This window comes from Neopsephotus bourkii, unplaced genomic scaffold (assembly GCF_033783945.1).
Source record: "Neopsephotus bourkii isolate Nb327-2 ecotype Australia unplaced genomic scaffold, CSIRO-AGI_Nbou_v1 NB_1346, whole genome shotgun sequence".
NCBI classification, from domain to species: Eukaryota; Metazoa; Chordata; class Aves; order Psittaciformes; family Psittacidae; genus Neopsephotus; species Neopsephotus bourkii.
This window is the reverse complement of record NW_026901826.1, coordinates 4,940,407-4,960,850: the sequence shown is the minus strand read 5'-3', so window position 1 is coordinate 4,960,850 and position 20,444 is coordinate 4,940,407. Positions and strand designations below refer to the sequence as shown.

At 40.9% G+C, this 20,444-nt stretch overlaps 1 protein-coding gene across 4 annotated transcripts in view; it reads right to left on the bottom strand.

Annotated features, from left to right (window-relative positions):
* DHRSX (dehydrogenase/reductase X-linked) overlaps positions 1–20,444 on the bottom strand; it is a 163,508-nt gene that overhangs the window by 45,574 nt on the left and 97,490 nt on the right. For 3 of the 4 annotated variants that reach the window (XM_061366538.1, XM_061366541.1, XM_061366540.1), the window contains 2 exons: positions 12,914–13,015; positions 1,368–1,575 (listed from right to left, as the gene is read on the bottom strand). In XM_061366538.1, the coding sequence (XP_061222522.1) occupies positions 1,368–1,575; positions 12,914–13,015 (310 nt within the window). The remainder of the gene's footprint in view (positions 1–1,367; positions 1,576–12,913; positions 13,016–20,444) is intronic. The other variant, XM_061366539.1, reaches the window with a different exon arrangement.

Here is a 20,444-nt window from a genome sequence, read left to right as displayed (position 1 = left end):
ATAGTATGTAATCAGAAGTCAAACAGAAAGTTTGATGTGCTTAATGCAGCATTCACATGTAAAATGTCTGCAGTGGAAACAGCCCAGCCCCCTAATTTCAGTCTTTGTTCCAAGACGAAACCTCAGGCCAGGTGCCTATGAACATGTGAGAAAGTACCTGTCAAAGGATGGTGACAGAATTTCTCCCTGAAAATGATGCAAAACTCATACTGAACCCATGCAGGCAGAAACTCCCTGGAGCCCCTCAGAAGACAGGCTCTGTTGGAGCCTGTTAGTAGGTGCATAATTGCCACATGTGACTTCACGGGGAACTTTTGAAATGCATCTATATTTGAAATGCAACTTTTGAAATATGTCTTGGTTATCCTGCCCATTCCTCAATTGAACACCACCACACAGCTCCTATATGACACCAGACACATTTACCACATCAGCTGATAACTTCCTAGTATTAGATGTATTCCATAGACTCTGACACACAGTTTTCCTAAAGTAGTCAGACAGAAAACAACCATGCATTTATCCCATCTTACTGGGTTAAAAAAACAGAATGGCTGTGCACTTGGATCCCAGTAAGCTCTCAGGTGACACAGATGAGAGCCAGGGCTCCAGCATTTGTAGTGAATCACAGGGCTGATGTGTGAGCAAGCAAGCACCATCGGTGGGAGGGATGACACAGCCTGCGGCTGGAGGGCAGGTGGGGGAAGCTGCATCAGGGCTATGAGGAGGCCAATAGGGAGAACCAGGATGTCAGGAGCAGTGCATGACAAAGCAGAGGTCAGAGGCAGAGGGAAGAGATAACATTGTGCCAGGAGTCACAGGCCAGGGGCAGAGCAGGCAGGGAGGAAGGAGCAGCAGGCAGGATGAGGGCCAGGTGAAGCTGCCCCCCCAGAGCCAAGTCAGCAGCCCCATGTGCAGCAGGCAGGGGGTGAGCAGCCACAAGCATTATGAGGGCAGGATCAGGGCCTCTACCTGTGCATTCACTTCAGGATGAAGTCTATTAGCATTTGCCCAAGTCATTTTAAAACAACCCAGTTACTGAGTTTCCCTGATTAGGCAGTGACGAGTTCAGGCTCTGTACTACAACCATCACTGCAGTATAAGCATCAGAAAGGAAAGTGGTCTTTTAAGGTTCAGAATAAAAGACTCAGTTCACAAGCTTCTAAATTACTTCTATCTTTGACTGAAGGCTGAAAGCTTTGTTCAAGCTTGAAAAATATTAAGGAATTCTTTGAAAATCCCCATTAATTAAGAAAAAAAAATGGCAACAAAAGAAAACCCACATTGAGTATTCAGTAACAATTCTCTTGGAGATTAATCTGCACACTCTTAGCACAGATCAGTGAACACCAAAAATGAACCAGTACCTGCTTTGTAAGTCGCTCAGGTGCAATTTGCCTACATAATGGGTGGCTGATGAGACAGTGATGATCCTAGCATTGTGCCTGTGCGTTCCTGATTGCCTCAGCTTATCCAAGAGGAGGTTAGTCAACAGGAAGTGTCCCAAGTAGTTCAAGCCGAAGTGCTCCTCAAACCCATCCTCCGTCTTCCTTTCAGGGACCAGCATCACCCCAGCTGGAGGAGAAAGTAGAGGTAAAACCTGATGATTTATTTCAGAGCAGCAAGCTAGAAAGAAAATGGATCTCCTGCTGCAGTATAAACACAACATTTAGAGCAATAAGTGACTGGTGATGTCATGTGAAGTATAAAGCAGACAATGATTGACTCCTGCCGAGAAAAATGTCGAAACCCCCAGTATGGTTCCTTTATCCAGAAAACAGTCAAACTGACTCTCCCCCTCCCTTCCTCTCTCCCTGCAGGATTGTGAGGATAAATGAGTTCATTTGTTAAAAGTGTTCTGAAGACATTAAAAGTTGAGTTAACCCATTGCTGACATGCCAGAATGCAATGCTGCAGATACACAACCATAATTAATCCATCTGCAATAGGTGGGAGCTGTGTGATCCAAACAACATTCCCTCCATCAAAGAGCTCAGAGCAGTGGAGACAAGATTGGGCTAAGCAGCAGACCTGCTCTCCCAGATGGATTTCTGCTGAGTTCTGGCTGGAGTTTAAAGATCTGTGGAGTCTTCATCTGAAATCTGCAACTTCTATCTCACTGGTGTGGGTGAGAAAAGATGCAGTAAATTTACCCAATATATCTTAATTACTGTTCTTACAAGCAGCTGCATATTGAAATGAGGTTTTGAATGCTTATTTTGGCAATATTTTTGCATATATTTCTACAAGCCACAATTTTCAAATTCAGTGCCTCAAATAAATATCCACATCCCTAACACACAGTGTTGATTTCAGCATCTTGCAGAAAATACTGAGCTCATGCATAAATTATATTGCATACCGAGGCTGTGTGGGGGATAGCTATCCTGCTCAACTACACGTGGACTTGAATGTTATAAACTATTCTTATTTTATTAAAATTTGATCATCATACAAGTGGACCTGAGCTTTGTAATTAAAATGTAGATGGACATGGTGAACTCTCAGTAATGTTGCAGGTCATTTGTCTTCTCTCTACAACACATGAATATGATACAGCAAAAAGGCCACCTCTGCTCATAGACAGGAGAAAATGTCAGGTTAATCCTTGTGCTATTTCACATGTCCATTAAAAAGCCTTTAACATCTTGCTTCTTGATGTCATGTAGCCTGATGATGGCATATTAAATGACCATTTTAAACAGCACATGCTGTTCATCTGCAGCACTCCTTCTTTAGGAGGTCCTGCCACATGACAGTTCTGCTTTGTTACTGTTGCTCAGGATGAAAAAGGTATTTTCAGGACACTTTTAGCATGGCCAACACCCTTAGCAATTCACCTACGGCTGCCTACTGCTTAACTGGAGAAGCAGAGTGAGGGTAAGAAATAAGAGAAGATGACAGAGCAAACAAAATGGTTGGTTATAACAGTGTACCCATGTATGGAGAACATAAGACTGAACATGAGTGATGCCTGTTGGTGGTCCGATGAATGAAACACAACACAAATTACATGATGAGGCGCTACAGAAGCTCTGACTGGCATGTCTCTCTGTCATTGCAGCCACTTTCCCAGATCCCTCTGAATGACGGGAAAACCCAGCTGCCGGGTGTGGATTCTGTATGTCACATCTCATCTTTAACAACGGGAAGACAGATTAGAGGGTGTCTGGTCAGGTGTCCTGTTGTATTCCCCTTCCTCAGCAGCACTTACTTTGATGCATGGTGCAGCTCCTCACAGAATTGTAAACAGGTTTCCATTTCCTCCTTAATCTGCACATAATGACATTCAGAACAGTGGTTGGGACTGAGCCCTGGCATGAGGGGTATGGACAGACAGAAAAGTGAGACAAGCCCTGCTGAGACTTTTTCTTTGCTACATTACTACAGCTCTGAGAATCAGGGCTGGTGTAAAGAAACAGTCTCCATTTCCCTGAGGGCCAATCTGCCCTCCAAAGTTCTGACACTTGGAAAAGGCGGGAGGAAGCAGTTTACTGGAGGTGTATTTTCAGCAACAATGGTAAAGAAACACAAAACTGGCAGTGTTCAAGGCCAGGCTGGATGGGGCTTTGAGCAACCTGGTCTAGTGGAAGGTATCCTTGCCCATGGCAGAGGGTTGGAACTGGATGATATTATGGTCCCTTCCAACACAAACTATTCTATGATTCTATGATTAAAATGCAAGCCCATGAAATGGCATTCAACAGAAAACTGCCCTGGCACAGCAAAGCTGATGTAAACCCTAAATGCTGCTTCTGCATCTGCTGGGGCTGCTGCGGGGCTCGCTACAGAACCCATCCACACAAACACACACACTGTTGGCTGAGTCAGACAGAGGGTTAGAGGGATTTGTCTGGAGAGAAGTGTGTTAGATGTCAACTACAGCCATTCATCTTTGCATCACGACCAGCAGGCAAACCAGGGGGGGCTGTCACCACTCACATCAGCCCTGAGGATGCTTGTGCATCTGCTTGTGCAACTGCCCCCTTAACCTCTGGACAAGGCACAGGATTTCAAGAGCACATAGAGGCTTTGCCCTCCACCCCAATTAGTCTCCACCATCTGTGCTGCATGTTCTGGAAGCAAATACAGATCTGAGCCCAGATCAGGAGATGGAAAAAAATTTCATCCTGCAATGCACAACTGTTAAGATACACGTTTCCAAAAATTACTTTTCTCGTTCTTCAGGAGGTTCCTCTGAGTAGAAATTGTGGTCAAGTCCTTGAGCACGCAGAGTCATCGCTGCTTGCGTTTGTCACTACTAGAACTCCCTTTTTGTCTTCAAGGTCAAATAATATTAATTCAAAACACCTTTGAAAGACTTTATTCCTTTTTTTTTTTTCCTTTAAGAAGACTCTCATCTTTGAGGTGGTTCATATCAACGCTATCAAAAAATCTTGCCCTGCAATTTGAGGGTTGTTTCTTTTGTTTGAGGAGAAGCCATTTTAATTCACTGAGGGCAAGTGTACAAAGGAATACCGAACAGGCAACTGAACCTGGCTGCTCCTCTGACAAAAGAGAAAACCTTGAAAGTGTAGCAGCAAGCTCTCTTTTTTACATTATTAACTGCGTAGCATTCAGTAGGTACTGAAAGTGGCACACTATTGATTTTCTTTGGTCCTGAAACATCATCAGCTTTACTCAGGGGCCCCAAATGGTAACTCAAAGAATGAAAGCTGCTTCTCTTTTTAATTCTTTCAATTAATCCAGTACTATTTGAAACATTAAAAACAAAAAAAAAAAAAAGCCTTTCTTTGTTTACCTTACCTCTTCATTGTAAATTAAGAACGAGTTTTCTTATTCTTCTGCTATAGAATCCACACAACCCACAATCTTTTTGGTCTTAATTATCAATAGTCAGTCTCCTCAGTGTTTTGGAGTACATGTGAAATCTGAAGTGGCAGCACACAGACCATTAATGCCAAACACTTTAACTTTCTTGTGCGTTTTTCCCTCTGATTTAGTTGCATTGTTTCCAGATTTATTTTAAAAAATGCCACTGATATCAGCATAGCATTAGAAAATTAGTGAATAAGTAAGATGAACACAAGATTTTACTTTGATTAGCTGTTACAGAAATATTCAGGCAAAAGGCTGACAATATGCATGCCAAAACCTGACGAAATGACCCACAGATGTGTGATTTTGCAAGTACAGAAATAAACTAGAGTAAGGAAAATACTTTGCTTTACAACTATGCTGGAAAACCATTCTTATACATACAGTAATATGTTCAATGTGCTGCAGTTATGCATTTTTTGTAATAAGTTCAAAATACACACATTTTTATTAGCTATAATGAATAAAAAAATCTATCCTTTTTTACTTTTATGACTAGGCAATAGTTGTATTTTTCTCTCAAAGAATGAATAAACCTCAGGAGCACTGTCTTTGCAAACAGATATTTATAACGATTTTCTGTAGAAGTTTCTAATGAAACTCTTGGGATCCATCAGTGAATCACTCTTAGGTGATTTTAAGAGCATAATGTGTCTGATACTGCTCACAGTATAACCAAAAACTTGATGACAGTTGTTAACACTATAGGCCAGGCATACTGTATTTTTATTGGAATATATAGGATATTTTCTACCAGCCTGCCTGTACTGCTGATGATGGTAGACATTGCTGTAATTCCTGTATTTCCCATCATTGAGCTCCATTATAAAACATGTTTTAAGAGCTTTAAAAATAAAAGTATTTCTCTCATCTAGATTTATTTACAGTGAGTTACCTGGAGGCTTTTAGAGGTAGTTCTCTTAAACTCACTAAAGAAGAAAGATTTAAAATCTCTTCATATGAAGAACAAAATGTCTTTCTTCCCAGACAGGCTCACAGAAGTGGGTTTGCAGGCAGTGCCTCCACATGCAAGTCCTTTCATTCCCAGCAGCCCAAAAGCTGGGCAGAAAATACAAGAGGCTAGTCACATACACTTAGATGTAGCACCTTCACAGCAGGAAGTGAACGTATATAATCTCATCCACCCAATTCCTGTTGTGTACAAGAAAGATACATACTGTACCAAAAAAGTTCCCAATGGGAAAAATGACTAGAGACAGTAACTCCAAGTAAAAGCACAAAGCCTTTTCTCCATATGGGTTTTATACTGGTATAGCTGACTGACTTATCAGCATTTTCCATCCCATGAGTGCAGCCACACAAGCTGACCCACCTCACTTAACAGTGTCCAAACCACTCTGCTCTACACATCCATATTCCAAAAGATCTATGGGTGAATCTACATATAAAATAGGGTAACCCACTTCTCTCCTGAATAAGGCCATATATAGTGGAGTGAACATCTCAATGACCATATAGCAGCATCCTCTGGCTAGGCTGCCTGTACTAGACTGCTTGTTCCACATCGTTCTATTGGGCTGTGCTATCCCAGAATACTCTTGTCCTGCAGATCTCTTCTGGTTAGTGAGCAATGAGAAGGTGCAATGCCTCATTAGAATAACTGCGTCCAGAAGTGCCTGTTGGATTCACTCGAAATTCACTCTGCATCCTACAGGCGTCTGTCAGTCACATGCCTGGCTGGCTCTTCTCTTGCTTTTGAGGCTGGTTTCTTTATGGGAACAGAGACTCTAGTCCTCCAGATAAGGATTCAGTCCTTGTGAACTATGGGGTGTCTAAGCACCTGCAAATTCTGACCGAGACCTCTTCTACAGTTCAAACCTATTGGCTTTCTTCATCCTCACTACCCACCACAGCTCCCTCTCACCATGCTTGCTGCCTTATGAATATCCTGATATTGAACAAGAATATATGCTACATTCATAGTTTAATTGTATTTAAAAGTCTTTCAGTCAGCAAACTCAAACATATTGCCATCAACCTTTCCTCCATCCTAATGGTTCCCACCTGACAGCCCTGTTTCCTCCCACCAAATCTTCATTCCGTCTTCTGCTGTTTCTCCCCTATAACCTCCCAGCCTTAACTACCTATTCTAGTTCAGTTCTCCATTCCCAGGCTTCTCATACAGATCTGCCTCTCTTGGAAGTTATGGTCTTGTCCCATCTGCATTCAAACCACGCTTCTTCCTCTTCCATGCTACTAGGTTTTGTCATCATGCCTAAAAAATTTAGAGAGAGCACTTCTAGAGACAGAAGTGGTCACTAGCTGAGGTCACCATCTACATCAGTTCACCAGCCATGACTAGGAAGATGTTTACATCCTGAGAGTGCTGAAATCACACCCCAGCTCCACAGTTGCGTTCCAACTGTCTATCAAGGTAAAACCCAGACACCCGGCACCCCCCACCAACTTCTCCCCATCATGTAGTCTGCTTTTAAGGGGACAGAAACTTGTCACAGAGGTCATAGAGGACCCAAGCCCCAAGTCTAGACAGTGGAGAGACCAGGAGGAGCCTGAAGTAAGCCACAGTGCCCATCTCCATCCCAGCTCAGAGGCAGCCACAGGGAGCAGACAAGACCTTGGTGCCCAGCCTCAGTGCCAGTGCGCTTGCCTGCACACAGTACTTCCCACCATGGCTCAGGGTTGTGATTCCAGCAGGAAGACCAGCTCAGTCTCAATGCAGGACATGCTTGGTACAGGCAAAATCTTTAGCGATTAAAACATTAAAGGTGGTTTTCAAACCACAGGGCTTTATAGGCTTCTGACTTGATCCATCATGGAATGTTTCATAGGTGGTAAAAGGTGCAGCCACCTCTGACACAAAGGCAGCATTTTGCCCGCATTCAAATCCCTAGTCCACTGATAACACCAGAGACTTTATAAAGAAACTTGTCATCATTTTTTACATTAAAACCCCCTAAGATGTTTTTCTTATCATTGTTGGAAACAGATAAACTCTTTTATTTGGCATTCAAAAAAAAAAAAAAAAGGTATTAAATAACACTCCCCCTTAGCCTAAGGCAAATACTTGGCATGGAAACCCTTAGCCCAAACATTGAAATTTTGGCTAACTAGTAAGGAACTGAAAATTGAGTAATGGCTACTGGTAGTGCTCCCAAGACCCACCTATAGTGCCCACAGGAGACAAGTGAACTGCATTAGCAGTGCCAAAGAAGATAAAGCAATACATCTTTCCAGCAAAAACAAGTTCTTGGTTTATAAGGAGTTTAAACTAAAAGAAATAAATAAATAAAATTGCAGCCAATCCACATTCAAGGACTGTGGGAACAATCAAATCTTGGTAGGTTCAGCACAAAACTGAACAGGCTGCAATACCTCCTTAAGAACAGATTCACTTTCTGATTCAGTGTCATGCTGCTACACAGCAAACACAGAAAGCACAGGCTAGTTCCTTGCAAAATGAGTAGGTTAAAAACCTAAAATATGTTCCATAACTGACATTTTGTTTTTATACTAAAATAAATCAGAGCATTCATAATTGGGTCTGGTTGGGAAAAAAAACGCAAACACTTTGTTTCCTAAAAATACGCTCAGTAACTTGGTTATTTCAGTTGGCACAATGGTGAGTTATCCCACTCACAACCAGAAAATAGGAAAGGCAGTCACAGCTTTCTAATTGAATAGGAATTTCTCTTAGAAGTACAATATCTTGTTTTGCACTTTGTATAAAAATATTTTAACCTAAAAGCTATGATAGGATTAGGTAAGAATAAGACATGGCTCACTCCCGCCTCTGAGGAAAGCCAATGGCAAATGTTCCACACACTTCAGTAGAACTGGCTGGGTTTCCTAATCCATCAGTAGCTGAATTTTGTATCTGTCTTCCACTGATAAAACATTCATATTGAGAACATAAAAGCAAATGTGTCAAGAACCTACAGCATGTGGAGCCTGAGATATTTCCCTTTCACAAAGTGTTTGATATCACAGACACAGAAAAAGCTTTGGAAATAATTAAAAAGACAAAGATAGTGTCAAACAAAAGACAGGATTTTCATGAATGAAATCTTACAGTTTGAAAGTCAGAAGTAGCCTGAAGTTACTCTTTTAACTTACTAGTTCTTTCAATATGAAACAATCTTTTATAAGAAATCTGGTATCTTTATATAGGATACAAAACATCCTAGCAGACAACAGTGCTATTCAAGTATAATAAAAGCTCTAACTGATGACTACTGCTAAAAATTGCAGCGCTAGGTAATGTTGGCACTGCATAACCCTCAATCATTCTCAACAAGTTGGGTTGAATCCCGTCAGAAGTATTGTGGTGCTCTGATATATGCACCCAGGCAAGTTACTTCCAGTACCCAAGGCCCTTAATGCCTGTAAAGAGCAGTGTGTGATCAGCCAGCCTCCTCATACTTTCCAGTGATCTCTCTTAGATAACCTCTTCTGAACAATCTGAGTAAATGGTATCTGCTGTGCACAAAGTTTCTTCAGAAAATATGGCCCTGAGAATATCTTCTCATTTTAGAACACATTCATGCTGCATGATTTTGTCCTTATGAATCTTCTAGTTTTGCCCATCATCCATGGAATATTCATTTAAAAACTACTCCCCCATCACCTAAGATTACCTCTTCCACCTCTAAGCATCTCCCAAAGGCCTATCTCTCCCATGATGTCTACTATCTATCATCCATTACACAAAGGTAAAGGGCCACTTGCCCTTCTGCTTGTCCTCCTCTTTTTTTCCCTGTCCCTCTGTACCTTTTTCATTTCAGCTTTGCTGATGTATTGCTCTTATTTGTCTTTGTGGAAAGACAAAGATGAAACATGATGCTGTAAGAAAGATGCTGCAACAAGATTTACTGAGTGAATGAGCCTTCTTACGTGGCTGGAGAAGAGGCACTACTTTTCATGAAGTCCAACTTCCACTGGAGTCAACAGCAAACCTCCTTGCTAACTTTCTCTTCTCCAGAGAACCTCTACTTCTCTTGAGTGTCTCTACTTTTTGTAAGACTATAAGATAGGCTGTGTAAACTGCAGCTGCTACAGAGAAGGGAGCTGGCTCTTACCTAATCCAGTGGGACAGGATCTTTTCACATGGAACTTACTGTGATAATGTAAATAACTATTGTTAAACTTAACTAATCAATAATACTTGTGAATAGGTAAGTACTTATAAAATACTGTGATTCTGTGATATATCCACTTGTTCCTACCCTTCAGATCTCACTTCCTTCTGATGATCTTGTCCTGCAAATACTCAAAGACAAGAATAATTTAACATGTGACCAATGGGACTAAGATGTCTCTCTGCAAAGGATTATGGCTGGGTTGCATGTGGCTGAACTGTGGCTGCTACTTTATGGTAACACAAAGAAATACATATATTTCACATAGGTACCTGCTGATAAAGCTTTTATTATTCCCTGGGAGCTAAAGAAGGAAGCTTATAGAGATATATCCATTCTATCAAGAGATTGAGATTTCTTAGATGACCCATTAAGTACAAAATATGCAGGTCTGAATTAGCCAGCAGCTCAGAAATATTGTTTTTAAATTGGCTTAGATAGGCTCTGACCTGAAATATATTAACTGTAATCTGTGTACAGCATGCTAATAATATCCTAAAATGTCTAAATTCTTTTTTTGTGTTGGTGTGCATGCCAAGGAGTATACCAGCTGTCCTCATTGTTTTCTCCCCCTCCTTTGCTAACCTGTAGCCAGAATTACAAACCATTCAATGAACTGCAACATAGAAAGTAGTTAGTATGTCTTTGTTAATAAGTTAGACCATCTATGTTTGGTATCCATAGGTATTCAGTTATCATTAAAGATGATGTGATTTTGGTGGTAGCTCTGTTGATTAGAATCATTAAGCACTGTAAACAATGTATAAGTAAAAACATTAACTACAAGGTGCTGAGAAATATTTCTAGTGCACACAGAAAATGACTGACTGGAAGTTAGGAAAAACCCTCTCTGGCATGAAACAGTGACTACTGCTTGTGGAATTTTATGAAGTGTTTTACTATCTGTCCCTTCCGCAACCACAGGAAAATAGCAGACTTTCTTACGTATCTTAACAGCCTATATTTTAATGCATGTATTAAATAATTACAGTACTGTACATGCTGTAATTTACTAAATGCTTTTCAACTGTACAAAGACACAGTTCTTTTAAAAAAAAACAACAAAAAATGGCACCCAATTGCTAATTAGCAGAGTAGAAGACATTCTTCTGACCTTCTGTCAGATTAAGCTTTCTAAACTGCTTGTCCCAAATCCATCTTTCTGTGCCTCATAGTTCAGCTATGTAGATTATTTTTTCACAGAAAATTAATTTGTTTTCTGTGTCACAGCATTTTTCTCGTTTTAGCACTAGCACCTCATGTTTTTTTACATGTTTATGTAATAGTCTATTTGCATCTTTAACATGTTTTGTTTATTTTAAAAACAAGAGCTGAGCATGCACATTACAGATGCAGAAAGCATAGTAATGGAACAACAGGCCTTTATTTGTCAGCTGAAATAATGTGTGCATTCAACCAAATTTTTCCTTTTAAATTAGAAATTACAAAGTTAAATGTATATGCTAAAATCAGCTATAAGAAAAAGAGAGGAGGTGACTCTAGCCCACTAATCTCCATTTTGAACACCCTAAATGTTCATGTAAAGCTACTTAAAGTGCCTGCATTAGCTGGATACCTAAACATCACTGAAATTTTTGTGGGACCTGGCGTCTAGCTCTAGGAAGATACTTTGAAACTCAGGATTTTAGTATTAATCTAAATCCTAGTTAGATCCTTGAGCTAGGCAAAGGATGGAGAGCAATTGATGGAGATATATTTCTTTAAAAGATCACCAGTGACCTGGAAAACTGCTGGAGTAGACGTGCAAAACTGGAATGATTTTGTAAGCAGGATTAAATATCCACTACCTTTAATTATTGTGCAATTAGAATAATAATAGTAGGCTATTTTGACTAGTCAAATAAAAAAATGAACATTTAATTGAATGTTTCATGAATGTTTCATATCAATCAGGAACTCAAATACTGCTGAATTTTTATTGCAGTATTTGCTTGTGTTACTGAGAGATCTTTAAGGCATCAACGAATTGTAACAAACCCATTTATTTACAGTATGTTTGCCCTCACTAGGTCTGAAGGGTGCACAGGAAAACTGAAAATGTTCTTTGGTGTGTCTTAATAAAAATATATGTAAATAATTGGGAAAACAAGAACATCAGCATGTAAAAGCAGAAAAACTTCTAAAAGAAGCCTAAATTGTTGCTGGCGGGTTTTTCCCCTAGTTAAATAGACAGGTGACAATTCCCCTTTAGGAAAGTGAATGCAGAGCATGCATGGTTTTTGGAGGAAAATTATTGTACAGGCTAGTTTCCAAAAATGCTGTGGCTAAGAACATAATTAGATGGCAAGTATGTGAATAACAAAAGTTAAAATCCCTAACAGTAATGGGATTCATTTGATAATTGCATGAAGGCAAGATAAATGGTGTCCTTTTAATTTGTTCCCTGACCTCTGAGGACACAGCTTTATGGACAACTTTCCAGTAGTACCTTGATCTAAGCAGTGATTGCTCTCAGGTCACTAGATAATTTGCTAGATTATATTTCACATGGATTAATCCACCCAACCCAGCTCACCAGGCAGCCACAGTGAACATGTGTTCATACAGGGAAAATATAAGGGGAAAGAAAGTAAGTAAAGGTTTAAAGACAGGTTTTCTACACCCATGAAGTACAGCTTTCCTTTCCTTTTTTGTATTTATCATGGGTGCTTAGATTCTTGTGCAGTTGCATGATTTTTAGTGCTGGAGATCTAAAAAACATGGCAAAGGAACAAGGCTTGCAATAATGTCACAAGCAGGGGTGGCACTGAAGTGTTTGGTCTGCTCAGTCTCTCCAAAAAATACAGTTTAAGTCCTAGAAAAATATCCCTGTTAATGCAGCCATATTTTAACCTGCTGTATGGTTCAGATAATTGATTTGAAATGTGAAGTGACAGATGAGAGCCCCATTTGTCGTATCTTCTCCTGCAGATGTGAAGAAATAAAACAGAACTCACCATTATTCACCAGGACATGGAGTGGACAATTCTTTGTTCTAAACCGCTGCACAAATTGCCGTATGGACTTCATGGAAGCCAAATCACAGTATAAAAACTCCACTGGGAGAGAAAAGGAGATGAACAAAACCAGAGTTAGGTCAGTCACAATTATAAAAACACAATTACAGACATCACAGTATCACAGTATCACAGTAGGTTAGAGATTGGAAGGGACCTCAAAAGATCATCTAGTCCAATCCCCCTGCCGGAGCAGGAACACCTAGATAAGGTTACACAGGAACGTGTCCAGGCGGGTCTTGAATGTCTCCAAAGAAGGAGATTCCACAACCTCCCTGGGCAGCCTGTTCCAGTGTTCCGTCACCCTCACTGAGAAGAAGTTTCTTCTCAGGTTTAAGTGGAACCTCTTGTGCTCCAATTTGTATCCATTACCCCTTGTCCTTTCATTGTTTGCCACTGAGAAGAGCCTGGCTCCATCCTCGTGACACTCCCCCTTTATATATTTATATACACTAATAAGGTCACCCCTCAATCTCCTCTTCTCCAAACTGTAGAGACCCAGCTCCCTCAGTCTTTCCTCATAAGGGAGATGCTCCACTCCCTTAATCATCTTAGTTGCCCTGCGCTGGACTCTCTCCAGCAGGTCCCTGTCCTTTTTAAATCAATAAGGGTTTTATGATAATGTCAACAGGAAAGTAAAGATTTTAAAAATACACCAGGCTTTTCAAAATTATAACTGAAGCTGGTCTCAGAAGGTTCCTTTTTTCTCCTCCCTTTTTTCATTTCTATTTTTAAAGTACTGATTCCTCACAGAGCAAATATGAGGAATGCTGCTGCCAGGAGGTGAAGAAGGGTATCAAGCAGAGCAAATATGTTCCAGTCCTACTGAGTTTTCTACTGCTACCATTTAGGAAGAGGGGCTACAGCTCTCCAGTGCTGAGATGATCAAGATATGGCAGCTGGAAATCAAAAGGGGAAAGAAGAAGCCACATCAGGCACCACACTTCCCTGTGTTCACAATGCCAAATAGGCTGCTCTATATTTTTTTGCAGATTATCCCCAAAGAGTGATGGAGCCTGACAGCACGTTATAAAACAAAGCTTTTGAGGCAGTAGCAAACATGAGCAACAGTGTGCACATGTAGTGACTCATCCAATCACCAACAGCAAACAGGGCATTGTAAGTGATACCGTAGCTCCCGTGGACATCCAGGGACACTTGGTGTCTGGGTCACCTGGCTGCAACAACCAGTCATGTAAAAGCCTTTCAAATGTAGGCAAGAGTCATGCTTCCTTTTGGCTTCAGCAATGGCAGTGTGATTTGAAAGGATCACACCTCATATGGCTACTGTGGGCAGCATCCTGCTAATGTTGGTCAGGAAGCAGGGTGTCTGCATCTCAAAGTATATTTAACACTGATATGGTTTTATTTCCAAGAAAATATGTCTCTAACAAAAGCATCCTTTGTCCAAAGCATTAGTCAGCCACTGACCTTCAGTAGAACACTATGAAATTAATTATTATTATTAGTAGTCATAATAATAATTTAAATCCCCTAACAACTTTAAACTCCTCAAGTCTGAAAATTCTCCTCCTCTTGCAGTTGTTCAGCTTTCACCCCTTATTCTCACAGCATGGCTTCATTGGTTGCCTTGCCTTGCATGACAGCTATGATGAGGGTTATGAAGTGGAAACAAGTGGACCCCCACTCTCCCAATAACAGTAGCTATCCCTACTATACCTTTCCTCTTATTCTTTTCCTTGGGCCATCTGTGCTATTCACCAAACTGTCTCATCCCACCACAACCGAGGCTGCAAGCTATAATGCTTCTTTATAGCATGTCTGTACAATAAGAGTTTAAGAAGGCCTGAAGGCACAACAACAAGATAAATAACAAGACAATCACAGCTGTTATTAAAATCCCTTATAGGAGAAGAGTTCCTTCTTTAAAGAGCCTTCTTTACAGGATGGGGCTTCAATAATCCTTATATCTTTTCAACATAGTATTAGTGCAATAAAATTTTCTTTGTGAATTTATAAATTACCCAATGCCCTTTTCCTCATTCAAAACAAAACAAAACACTTAAGATTCCAGTTTTAAGCTAGTGTAAATACATTTCTTCAAAATGGCTGTAAAGTCCTGCCATTTCAATAACTCTGACCCATGAATAACACTGGATAATTTCTTGAGCTCCCTGCAGACCTTTAGGAGATCTGCTATTTTGTTTAATTTCACTGATGTCTTGCATCTGGATGTGGTAAGGAAATGCAAAAGTTATTCACGCTTGTAAAAGAAAAGAGTTTTTCAGGTCATCCCTCTTGTGGCCTGGCAGCTACATAAACCCACAAGAGCAGCACTGTAATTGCTCAGATACACAAAACCTGGTTGTACTAACCTATTAGTAACTTGTACAACAAGGAATGGAGTAAAGACCCAGGCAAAGCTTTATGCTGACTCTGCTGTTGTTCTGCTTCTCCAGGCATCTCATCAAGGAGAGAAATTAAGGAAAGCATGATCAGCTTCTTAGAAGTCAGCCACTCACACTGCCAATGGAAGAGTCCCTTTCAATACAAAATATTCATCTTGGCACAGAAGGCATTGGACTCCCATTAGCTGCAGTATTTTGTGGCACAGCACAGGGTCCAAACAGTTTTTCAACCACCCATATGGTCAGTGGCAGTATTACTGACTCTCCTGGATTTTGCTAATGTCTCTATTATGTGCAAGAAAAGCAGTCCCCTGAGAACATACACTAAGCCAAATTTTAGTATCTCCCCTCATTTGACCTTGAAATTGTTCTTTTCTGTGCTGCCAACAACAGTGGTCAGATAACCACTGTGCCAAGGCGAGTGCTTTTCAGCCTCAGTGGTGCAATCTCACCTTTCCTAGGAATTAACTTTTTGCTACATCTGTCTGATCTCCCTTCCCTTAACTTCACAGTTTTGCACAGCAAATGCTGTCCTTTGTTACAACTATACATTGCTTAGACTAATGGCATACTAGGCCAAGGCTGTCATTACTAAGCTTATTCACTTGCTTACTTGGGAATCATGTCATCATACTGAGTGTTTGTAAAGTACTTGCATCAAAAGATCAGAACATGCTTTGGAAAAGAAAACAAACAAACAAATCAACCCCCAAACTTTTCTTTTTGCTCACAGAGCAGAAACATTAATGGCCAGAGTCCTTGTTCATGCTTATTTGTGCACAGCAGCTCTTTGCCAAGAGGTGGTTTCACTGGCGCAAGTGCTGCACCAACTGAGGTGCTGTTCCACCCAAGAAAGAGTGCCAAAACACGTCTCCAAGTCATATGTTGATTCAGTGGCCCAGCCTTGAACAGAAACCGAGTTTCTTCTTTGTTCAATGATCCGAGTATTTTATTGTTTTAATCAGTGCACTGAAGCACAGTTAGAAGCTAAGGACAATGGTTAGTTTCTAGGATATTTTGAAGCCTGCACTAATGTACTAAGCATGCCAATTTTTAAAATGTTATCATTTATAAAGACCAGTGTTTAATATTAAAGTGAGCAAATGGCCAAATCTGAACTTGAACTAACAATGTGACTTGAACCACTTTTAAGAACCAACAATGGCAAAAGGCTGTCTGTATAAGATAGGTATGATTAAAAAGATGTGCAGTAACAGCAAGCAAACTGAAACATGCCAAAATTAATATTTAGATAGGTTACTCATCTTTTTGGTTTGTCTCCCACCAGATGTCAAATTATTCAAGTACCTAATAACTGACAACAGTGATTATTCTGCTTTTGAGTTTAATAATAGGTTTCGAAACTAACTGGTTCCTTCGATTTTCTGTATGCTATTAAAAACAAAACTGGCAAGTAGAAGCTACATACAGAATATCTGCAGCTAATGCTACTGAAATACTCTAATTGCTAACTCTATCCCATTTCACCTTTCTTTCTCTTACACTATTCCTTGCTTTCAGGTACTTCTATTCTGACAGACATACCTGTATTTCTTTCTTCTTACTGGATGTGCCCTTAGTTCTTATCTAAACAATCTGTCCAATGAAAGCAAGTGAATACATAATTCTCAGACACTGGTTGAAATAGTCAATCTTAAAAATATTTGACTATTATTGTAATTTGATGACTCAGCTGCCAGAAATTGATTAGCTAATAAAATATAAAAGGAGGATGATTTCCCAAAAGACAGCTACAGTTATTTATGCCATTATTCACATATGAATAGATACCTATATGATGGTGCTACAATTAACTACTTTGCCTAATTGCTTTCTTTCAAACATGTATGTGCCTGGTGCAGCAGCTTTCAACAACAGAGAATGATGTTTTCCTGGCTGCTCCTCAAGGCAGCCCAACAAATTGTTGACAGCTACACTGGCTGACCACCCATGACACCACTGAGCATCATCACTCTTCAGTGCCTGTTCCTGCACTGAGCACTCTCTGCTCGCTTGGTCAGGGTACCTAAAGTCAGAGGACCCAAAGGACAAGCATGCAGTGGCTCCTGAAGAGCTATCTTACACCATGAGCCTCACAGGAGCCAGGGAAGGCCCAGTGTTAGGAGAGCCTGACACAGCCCCTGAGTGATCGCGCTTCCCTGAGTTTCCCATTGGGGTCAACTTCTCCATTTCTGTCCACCTGCTTCTTCATGCTATAAGCACACCCTTCTTTTTAACATTTACAGTTTCCCTCTTTTGCTTTCCATGTCAGCACAGCCGCCTCTGGTTGCACATTTCTTCTGTGTCTGTATCAAAGGGCATGAAAACCATGAAATGGGAATTTTGGTCTACTATGGAAGGAAAATTCAGAAGCAAAAATAATAGAAAGATATTTCAGTGAATTATCAGGGAGTGGAACTTGTGAGATAACTTGCTGATCAGCTGAACACAGTAAAATGCAATGTTTGGGCTCCTGCAAAGACTGTATCACTTAGGTTTAATTTAGAGCAGATTAAGATGAGATGGAGGCCACCTACCAACTACCACTACATTCCGTATTCAGCTTTAACTCATCACCTTGAAGCTACAGCTCCACTTCGGAAGAAATCCTAAGTCATAGTCAACTTTCTTTTATTACTTACACCAAAGCAGTTTTCCACCATGCTTTCACTGTCTTTGAGCTTAAAATACAAGCAGGGGATGGATTCTAGGGAAAGCTGCAACAGTGTCCAGCACAGCATGGAGCTGAGAACATGGTCGAAAGAGGACTATAGAACGAATTTCTTTGCCTCTTCCTGCTTGCCACCCATCTATTCAGTGTGTGAAGATACCAGCAGGAAGAGTTTTTTATCTAGCAAGGAACAAGGAATGGTTCTTAGACAAGATTAATTAAAAAAATGGTCTGCAGTAGCCACATACTCATGCTCAAAAATGTGTTGCAAAAAGTCTTCATGTTTTCTGGCTGCCATGTCTCTACAGGGGGCACTGAGGAATTTGACCATTCACCTGTTATTCTGCCTCACTTTGTTACCTGCACAGCAGCAAGGAGAAATGCTGCCCTGCTCACGAAGAACTGAGTATGCTTCTGAGCACCTGGACAGAGGCAGAAATGTTGTTTACCAGAAAGCACTCTTTATGAGGCAAATACCTAGCATCTGATACATGCTGCATTGCAGAGCTAGAGAAGCTCTGTCAGCAAGGTAGCAGGTGAAAATGAAGTGAAGCAAACCCCAGGAGAGAAAAGCATGAACTGGAAGGAGGAGAAGACATAAAGCAGTATCGACTGGAGCCTCCCTCTCTTTTGTTACAGTACTGTCCTTGCTGACACTAATAAGTAGTGGCTTTTGCTGGTCCAGTCTTCAGAGACAAGCCTGTTATCTCCCTTCCCCTGTGGTTATCTCTTCCCAAAGTAAGGTGCTCCAGAATCAGCTCACCGTTGTCAGCATGATTCTGCTCATCTGCTTACACATCTTCCAGCCAAAACAAAAGCCATTCTCAATCAAAACAGGGCTGTCAAGGGAAGGGAATGAACTTCTGGCCAGCTGGAAATTCTGACCACCTAAGGTCAAAACTGTGGCTGCTATATGACAACACTGTGAGTGGAAAAATTCAAAAGCATTTCTAGGATGCTAACTGTCGTGGTTTAACCAATGCCAGACAGCTTTCACTCACTCACACCCCCCCTTCCTGCCCTCCCCTATTCTCGGAGGGACGGAGAGGAGAATCAGAAAGAACGCAACTCCCACGGGTTGAGATAAGAACAGTTTAGTAACTAAGGTATAACACAAATCACTACTGCTGCCACCAATAATAGTAATGATAAAGGAAATAACAAGGGAAGAGAATACAACACCCCATCACCAGGCGACCGATAACTTGCCCCCCCCAGCCCGACCAAGCACCGACCGATACCTCCTCCAACCCTGCAGTCCAACCTAGCCCCTTCCGGGTAACTCCCAGTTACATCCTGGGCATGACGTGCTGTGGTATGGAATACCTCTTTGGTCAGTTTGGGTCAGGTGTCCTGTCTCTGCTTCCTCCCAGCTTCCCTCCTCCCTGGCAGAGCATGAGGCCCACAAAGTCCTTGGCCAAACCAAAACATCATTGTTTTTCAGCTCTGTTCCCAGCTGAAAGTCAAAGCACAGCACTGCACCAGCTACCAAGAAAGAGATAAATGACTGCTACTGCTGAACCCAGGACACTAACACAAACCTGTGGTTTATCATTCTACCAAATGGGTATGTGTAGAAGCACACAAGCCCCCACCTACAGAATGTAGGTCCTGTTAAGAGAATTTTTCTACGCTGCCCAGGACTAACACATGGGCTGTGATGCAAGTTCTACTCAGACCTGCATGATGACATAACTATGCATGCTATCCAGGACTAGAAAATAATTACTATAGAAGGATTCACAGGTAAACAAAACCAAACAAAATCCTACAGGTAAATAAGGTGTGTACCGGCCAATTGCATATTGAGCACAATGAGAGACTGTCACATAAATGCAGCAAGCACAGCTTCTCCTATTTATGCTGTGCTCCTGCTGTTGTGCACTTGATGACTGCTCTGGGCTCCACACCACAAGCACTCCATAATCTCCCCATTCTTCATTTGCATCCAAGATTTTCAGGAACCAAATAATTAATTGGCTAATGCACAGAAAATCCTAGTGTGTGCAATCATAACTGCAACACTTGTTGGCCCCTTAATTCCAGCTGTGGTTATGGTGACAATTTGCAGAGCTTTGGCTGCTAACCCTTCAGACTATTTTAACTATGTGACTGTAGACTAAAATGATCACTATTGCCTGTTGGGCATCTTACAAGTTTCTCCCCAGTCTTCTCCTCTGTTCTTTATTAGTATGTATAATTTTGTGGAACTTTTTTAGATCACTGATCTTTCATAGACTATTAATAGAAATAATAAACCATGGCTAACTCTAGCACAGATTTACTGCTCAAGCTGATGCTTGTGATATGCCACCGAAGAAAAAGACAGATGGAACATATCCATCTAGCAAAGTGTGTGAGTGTAGTGCCATGGACCAAAATAGTGAGCATATTTAAAGACATATGGTTTGGGTACAGCCATTAAAAGATA